At 52.4% G+C, this 7,463-nt stretch overlaps 1 protein-coding gene across 1 annotated transcript; it reads left to right on the forward strand.

Annotated features, from left to right (window-relative positions):
• The first annotated feature begins 454 nt into the window (after nucleotides 1-454).
• On the forward strand, nucleotides 455-5,484 carry LOC129679111 (uncharacterized). Its single transcript, XM_055610034.1, has 2 exons — nucleotides 455-1,283; nucleotides 5,137-5,484. Exons 1-2 carry the CDS (start codon nucleotides 503-505, stop codon nucleotides 5,481-5,483), a joined length of 1,128 nt encoding a protein of 375 aa, XP_055466009.1. The 5' UTR covers nucleotides 455-502; the 3' UTR covers nucleotide 5,484.
• Nucleotides 5,485-7,463: the final 1,979 nt, after the last annotated feature.

Raw genomic sequence — 7,463 nt, forward strand, 5'->3', positions numbered from 1 at the left:
CTGACGAGCCTAAAACTTCTCTACCGCAACTCTGGAAGACGTTCCAAGAGTGTCTGGGGCCCGATTTTTCGGAGCCCGCCTGTCTGAGAACACGTCCCAATCTGGACTTTTCGGGGCGAAGCCCTTGTCCGAGGCCTACGTGGTTCTCCTGGGGGACGAGGGATCCGGACCCTCTTCGCAGTCCCCATCTGAAGTTTTGCTTTCGGTTTGGCGCCAGAGTCGTGCCGCGCGCTGCGTTTGTGTTACTGTCTGTCTGTTGTTCGTCGGGTTTGTGTTTGGTGTTAGTCTCTTTGAAACCATGGGACAGTCTCTAACTACCCCCTTAAGCCTCACTCTACAGCACTGGAAGGATACCCGAGACATCGCTCATAACCACTCTGTAGAGATCCGGAAGAGAAAGTGGGACACCTTCTGCTCCTCAGAATGGCCGACATTTAATGTCGGCTGGCCAGGAGATGGCACCTTTAACCTAGACATTATTTTGCAGGTTAAGGCGAAAATCATGGATTCAGGGCCACACGGCCACCCGGACCAGATACCCTACATTGTTACTTGGGAAGCCCTGGCCCGGGAACCACCCTCATGGGTCAAGCCGTTTGTCACTCCCAGCCCCCCTGCCGTTCCCCCTGCAGTTCCCTCTGCCCCTGCCCTACCTCCTCCGTTGGTCCCCACACCCTCTAAGTCTGCCCTCTATCCAGCTGTAACAAAGCAGGCCCAAGGACGTAATCCGGGGGGCAAAAAGACGCCGACGACCCCGGTACTGCCAGCAGACGACGGCTCCTTGTTGGATCTGCTGACTGAAGAACCTCCCCCCTATAGGGACCCAGACCCCGACCAAGAGCCGGGAGAAGCCGCCGCGGCCGGACCTCAGGAGGAACCAGCTCCTTCCCCGGTGGCAGGGCGATTGAGAGGGCGCCGAGAGGCCCCTCCGGATTCCACATCTCAGGCTCTCCCATTACGAGCGGGGCCTAACGGCCAGCTCCAATACTGGCCTTTTTCCGCTTCGGATCTATATAACTGGAAAAATAATAATCCCCCTTTCTCTAGGGACCCTTCTAGACTCACCGCTTTAATCGAGTCCATTTTAGTAACCCACCAGCCCACCTGGGACGATTGTCAGCAGCTGTTACAGGCCCTCCTGACCACCGAGGAAAAGCAACGAGTCCTTTTGGAAGCCCGTAAGAACGTCCCGGGGGCTAACGGGCAGCCTACTCAGTTGCCAAACGAGATCAACGATGCCTTCCCCTTGGAGCGACCTGAATGGGACTTCGCCACGGAGGACGGTAGGAATCACTTACGTCTCTATCGCCAGTTGCTGATAGCGGGTCTCCATGGGGCAGCAAAGCGCCCCACTAATTTGGCTCAGGTTAAGTTAGTGACCCAAGGGTCAGAGGAGTCTCCCTCCGCCTTCCTCGAACGACTAAAGGAAGCCTATCGTGTGTACACCCCCTATGATCCGGAGGACCCTAATCAGGCTACCAATATGGCCATGTCCTTCATCTGGCAGTCTGCCCCGGATATCAGAAAAAAATTAGAGAGACTCGAAAACTTAAGGGAAAGTACGATCCAGGATTTGCTAAAGGAAGCGGAACGGATTTTCAATAAGAGAGAGACTCAAGAAGAGAGAGACGAAAGGTTAAAAAGAGAGGCAGAAGAGAGAGAAAACGTTAGAGACCGCAAGAGAAATAGGGAATTTAGTAAATTGCTGGCCACTGTAGTGACAGGGCAGAGGCAGAATAGACAGGACCTGGGAGACTGGAGGGGTCCTCGGATAGACAGAGATCAATGCGCCTACTGCAAGGGAAAAGGGCACTGGGTTCGAGACTGCCCAAAAAGACCAAAAGGGCCACGGAAGCCTAAGCCCCAGGCCACCCTGCTAAACCTGGAGGATTAGGGGAGTCGGGGTCAGGAGCCTCCCCCTGAACCCAGGATAACCCTTAATGTGGGGGGGCAACCCGTCACCTTCCTGGTGGACACCGGAGCCCAACATTCGGTGCTCACTACCACACCGGGACCCCTGACTGACAAATCGGCGTGGGTTCAAGGAGCCACCGGAGGGAAAAGATACCGTTGGACAACTGAAAGAAGAGTACAACTCGCCACCGGTAAGGTGACTCACTCTTTTTTACACGTTCCTGATTGCCCTTATCCTCTGTTGGGGAGAGATCTATTAATGAAACTCAGGGCACAAATCCACTTTGAAGGGACTAAGGCCCACATTACTGGGCCTCAGGGACAGCCTTTACATGTGTTACCGGCTTCACGAATCTGAAAGGCCTCGGCCGCAAGAAATAACTGTTTGGTTAGAAAAATTCCCTTTAACCTGGGCGGAAACAGGGGGAGTGGGTCTCGCAACCCACCAACCGCCCCTGGTAATCACTCTAAAGGCATCGGCAACTCCTGTTTCCATTAAACAATACCCGATGTCGCATGAAGCTTACCAAGGAATTAGGCCCCACATTCGGAGGCTTTTAAATCAGGGCATCCTGGTGCCTTGTCAATCCCCCTGGAATACGCCTCTCCTTCCGGTCAAAAAGCCAGGGACAGGAGACTACCGCCCAGTACAGGACTTGAGAGAAGTCAATAAAAGGGTGGAGGATATACACCCTACAGTACCTAACCCGTACAATCTGTTGACTGGGCTTCCTCCGACGTACACCTGGTATACGGTATTAGACCTTAAGGATGCATTCTTCTGCTTGAGGCTCCACCCTCAGAGTCAGCCTATCTTTGCCTTCGAGTGGAAGGACCCAGAACTGGGAGTATCGGGTCAGCTCACTTGGACTAGACTCCCACAGGGGTTCAAAAACAGCCCCACCCTATTTGACGAGGCGTTGCACCGGGACCTGGCCGATTTTAGAGTTCACTACCCTGCTTTAATCTTGCTCCAATATGTTGATGACCTCCTCCTGGCTGCGGAAACTGAGGAAAAATGTCTGGAGGGAACAAAGGCCCTCTTGAGGACTTTAGGAACTCTAGGATACCGGGCCTCAGCCAAAAAGGCCCAATTATGCCAGAGGCGGGTTACATACCTGGGTTACCAAATCAGAGATGGACAAAGATGGTTGACAGAGGCGCGGAAACAGACAATCCTAAAAATTCCAGTGCCCAAAAGCCCGAAACAACTAAGAGAGTTCCTGGGTACGGCGGGGTTCTGTCGCCTCTGGATTCCAGGGTTCGCAGAAATGGCTGCGCCACTTTACCCACTCACCAAGCAAGGGACTCTCTTTACGTGGGGAGATGAGCAGCAGAGAGCCTATGCAGCCATAAAAGAGGCCCTGCTAACCTCCCCCGCGTTGGGACTTCCGGACTTAAACAAGCCCTTTGAGCTGTTTGTAGACGAAAAACAGGGATATGCTAAAGGAGTCCTGGCTCAAAAACTGGGACCATGGAGGCGTCCGATAGCCTACCTGTCCAAGAAACTTGACCCGGTAGCCTCGGGATGGCCACCCTGCCTGAGGATGGTGGCAGCAATTGCCCTCTTGATTAAAGACTCTGGCAAGCTGACTATGGGACAGCCAATAACAATTTTGGCTCCTCATGCAGTGGAAGCCCTGGTCAAACAACCTCCGGGCCGATGGCTTTCCAATGCCCGCATGACCCACTACCAGGCCCTACTACTGGACACTGATCGAGTATACTTTGGCCCTATAGTAGCTCTCAACCCAGCATCACTGCTTCCCCTACCGGAGGGTCCAGAAACTCATGACTGCCTCCAGATACTTGCAGAAGTACATGGTACCCGACCCGACCTGACCGACCAGCCCCTCCCCGACGCCGACTTCACCTGGTACACCGACGGGAGCAGCTTTCTGGACAACGGAGAGCGGAGAGCGGGGGCCGCAGTCACCACCGAGACTGAGGTAATTTGGGCTGAGGCCCTACCATCTGGCACTTCGGCACAGCGGGCTGAGCTCGTCGCCCTAACTCAGGCCCTCCGGATGGCAGAAGGTAAGAAGCTCAATGTTTATACCGATAGCCGCTATGCCTTTGCCACTGCTCACATCCATGGGGAAATATATCGGAGAAGAGGGTTGCTTACCTCGGAAGGAAAGCAGATCAAAAATAAAGCTGAAATATTGGCCCTGCTTAAGGCTCTGTTTTTACCCTCAAAACTGAGTATCATCCATTGCCCCGGCCACCAAAAGGGAGACAGCCGAGAAGCCAGGGGCAACCGCTTGGCGGACGCAACTGCCCGAGAAGCGGCGAGACAAGAAAGCTCAGATACCTCCCAGCTCCTGGCTATAGAGCCGGCCGAGGCAGAGGTCCCCTCCATTCAGGAACCTCCCTTCCACTATAGTGAGGAAGATCGGGACCTCCTAAAAGAAATGGGGGCCACTTACAATCCCATGCTAAGACTCTGGACTTTCAAAGAAAAACCTGTGTGGCCCCTGCAACAGACTCGTAACCTGATTAAATACCTCCACAGACTGACTCACCTTAGCTCCGGAAAAATAAAAACCCTCCTAGAAAGGGAGGAAAGCTCCCACTATTTGCTGGGGAGAGATAAAATTCTACAACAAGTGGCTAAAGAGTGCACAGCATGCGCCCAAGTGAATGCAGGACGCCATAGGATAGGCCCAGGGACCAGGATCCGGGGACATCGCCCCGGCACCCACTGGGAGATTGACTTCACAGAGGTAAAACCTGGACTATATGGATATCGGTTCTTGCTGGTATTTGTGGACACCTTCTCGGGATGGGTAGAAGCCTACCCCACCAAACATGAAACTGCCAAAGTAGTCGCCAAAAAGCTTCTGGAAGAAATCTTCCCCAGGTATGGCATGCCCCAGGCGTTGGGCTCTGACAATGGTCCTGCCTTCGTCTCCCAGGTAAGTCAGTTAGTGGCCAAACTTTTGGGGATCAATTGGAAATTACATTGTGCATACCGTCCCCAGAGCTCAGGGCAGGTAGAACGAATGAATAGAACTATCAAGGAGACCTTATCTAAATTAACGCTGGCAACTGGCTCTAGAGACTGGGTGGTCCTCCTTCCATTGGCCCTATATCGGGCCCGAAACACCCCGGGCCCCCATGGACTCACTCCTTTCGAGATCCTGTATGGAGCCCCACCACCGATCGTTAACTTCTTTGATCCCTGTATAGCTTCATTTGCTGATAGCCTCTCTCTAAAAGCCCATTTGCAGGCACTACAGATTGTCCAGAAAGAAGTCTGGGAACCCATCGCCGCTGCATACCAAGAACAACTGAACCGACCGGTGGTGCCACATCCGTTCCAGATTGGAGACACAGTTTGGGTCCGTCGACATCAAACTAGAAACTTGGAACCCCGCTGGAAAGGGCCCTATACTGTGTTGCTAACAACCCCGACGGCGCTCAAGGTCGACGGTATCACAGCGTGGGTACACGCCTCCCATGTCAAGGCGGCCCATCACGACGCAGAGCAAGATCAGACTCCAGCCTCCTCATGGAAACTCCGTCGCACCCAAAATCCACTAAAGATAAGACTCACCCGGGTTTGATATTCTTTCTCTTCCTGTTCACTCTGTCACACTCCAGTCCCCACATCCCTGTAAATTCGACTTGGGTCCTGCTAGATGGATTTGGTGTCCTTCTTAACAAAACTTCCAAAATAGCTCCCCCGTACACTTGGTTCCCTGAACTAAGTTTTGATCTAGCTCAGGCCATGCCACCCGGGTCCTACGCCAGGCGCATCGTAGACGACAAAAAAACACATTTCTACATGTGCCCTTCCCCGGGGAGTAGCCCCTGGCGACTGCAGAATTGTGGAACTAGGAACGACTTATATTGCGCCGCGTGGGGATGTGAGGACTTCGCCACCAGCTGGCTACCAACCTCAGTCGGACTCCTTCAGCTCACCAGGGACCCCAAGTATGATAGATGTGGGTATGCACTCAATGTTGATGACCCCCGTCCTGTACCCAAACCCTGTAATCAGCTCATCCTTACCTTTACCGATAAGGGCAAAAAGTATAAAGAGGGATGGTTGCGTGGGAAAGAATTCGGGTTGCGCCTCTGGAAAACAGGCCGCGTAGGAGGAATAATGCGCCTCCAGCTGACTCTTGATAAACCCAAGGTGCCTGTCGGGCCTAACTCGGTGTTACCAAACTTAAGAGTCCCCTCCTCCCAACCTAAAAAATTACCCATTCCGCCTACAACCATGCCCCCTAACAAAACTCCAGGCCCAGTCAGTCTAGGCATTCCCACACCACGATTTCTCCGATCGAGTACAGGTGATAGACTGTTTGGTCTAATACAGGGAGCCTTCCAGACGCTTAATTATACTGATCCTAGCAAAACCCGAGAATGCTGGCTATGCCTGGTCCCAACTCCCCCTTACTACGAAGGGGTTGCAATAACGGGGAACTTTGTAAATTACACCACACCCCCAACATATTGTACTTCGACCACCCAACATAGGCTAACTCTATCTGAAGTGTCTGGCCGGGGAACCTGCATCGGGTCAGTCCCCAAAACCCACCAAAAAATTTGCAACTCAACCTCCAGGATCCACCCGGGCTCCTATTACCTAACGGGCCCCAATGGGACCTATTGGGCTTGCAGCTCCGGCTTAGCACCCTGCGTATCTGCACTAATTCTCAACCAGAACTCTGACTTTTGTGTCCTCATTGAGCTCTGGCCTAAAGTTGTCTACCATGAACCTAAATACGTCTACGAACATTTTGAGGGGATCACCCGGTATTCTAGGGAGCCAGTATCTTTGACTTTGGCCTTAATACTAGGGGGACTCACAGTCGGGGGTATCACAGCAGGAATAGGGACTGGTTCTGCTGCCCTGGTAGAAACTACTCAGTTCCAACAACTACAACAGGCCATGCATACCGACTTGCAAGCGTTAGAAGAATCAGTCAGTGCTCTGGAAAAATCCTTGACCTCCCTTTCAGAAGTAGTCTTACAGAATAGAAGGGGGCTAGATATCCTCTTCTTACAAGAAGGAGGACTATGTGCAACTTTAAAGGAAGAATGCTGCTTTTATGCTGACCATACTGGATTGGTAAGGGATAACATGGCTAAACTCAGAGAAAGACTCAGACAGAGACAGCAATTCTTTGAGTCAGGACAAAGCTGGTACGAGAGATGGTTTAGCCGGTCCCCCTGGATTACCACCCTGATCTCCTCCATTATGGGTCCCTTAATCATAATTCTCCTGATTCTACTAATTGGGCCTTGTATCCTAAATCGGCTAGTTCAGTTTATAAAGGACCGGCTCTCCGTCATACAGACGTTAGTGCTAACCCAGCAGTACCATCAACTCAAGCAGTTAGAGACAGAGATTGACTCACTAGACCCATAGAATGAAGGATTCCATCCTAGGCTAGAAGAGAAATGGGGGAATGAAAAAATAAAAAGCCCTAGCATAATGCTGGCAACACTATTTTACAAGCAATACAGGGCCAGAGGCAGGGCAGGACAGGTGTCCAACCACAAGGTATCTGCGGTTGGGCGCCTGAAACAATCGG

The sequence above is a fragment of the Psammomys obesus genome, unplaced genomic scaffold (genome assembly GCF_907164565.1).
Source record: "Psammomys obesus unplaced genomic scaffold, mPsaObe1.curated_primary_1811, whole genome shotgun sequence".
Classification (NCBI taxonomy): Eukaryota; Metazoa; Chordata; class Mammalia; order Rodentia; family Muridae; genus Psammomys; species Psammomys obesus.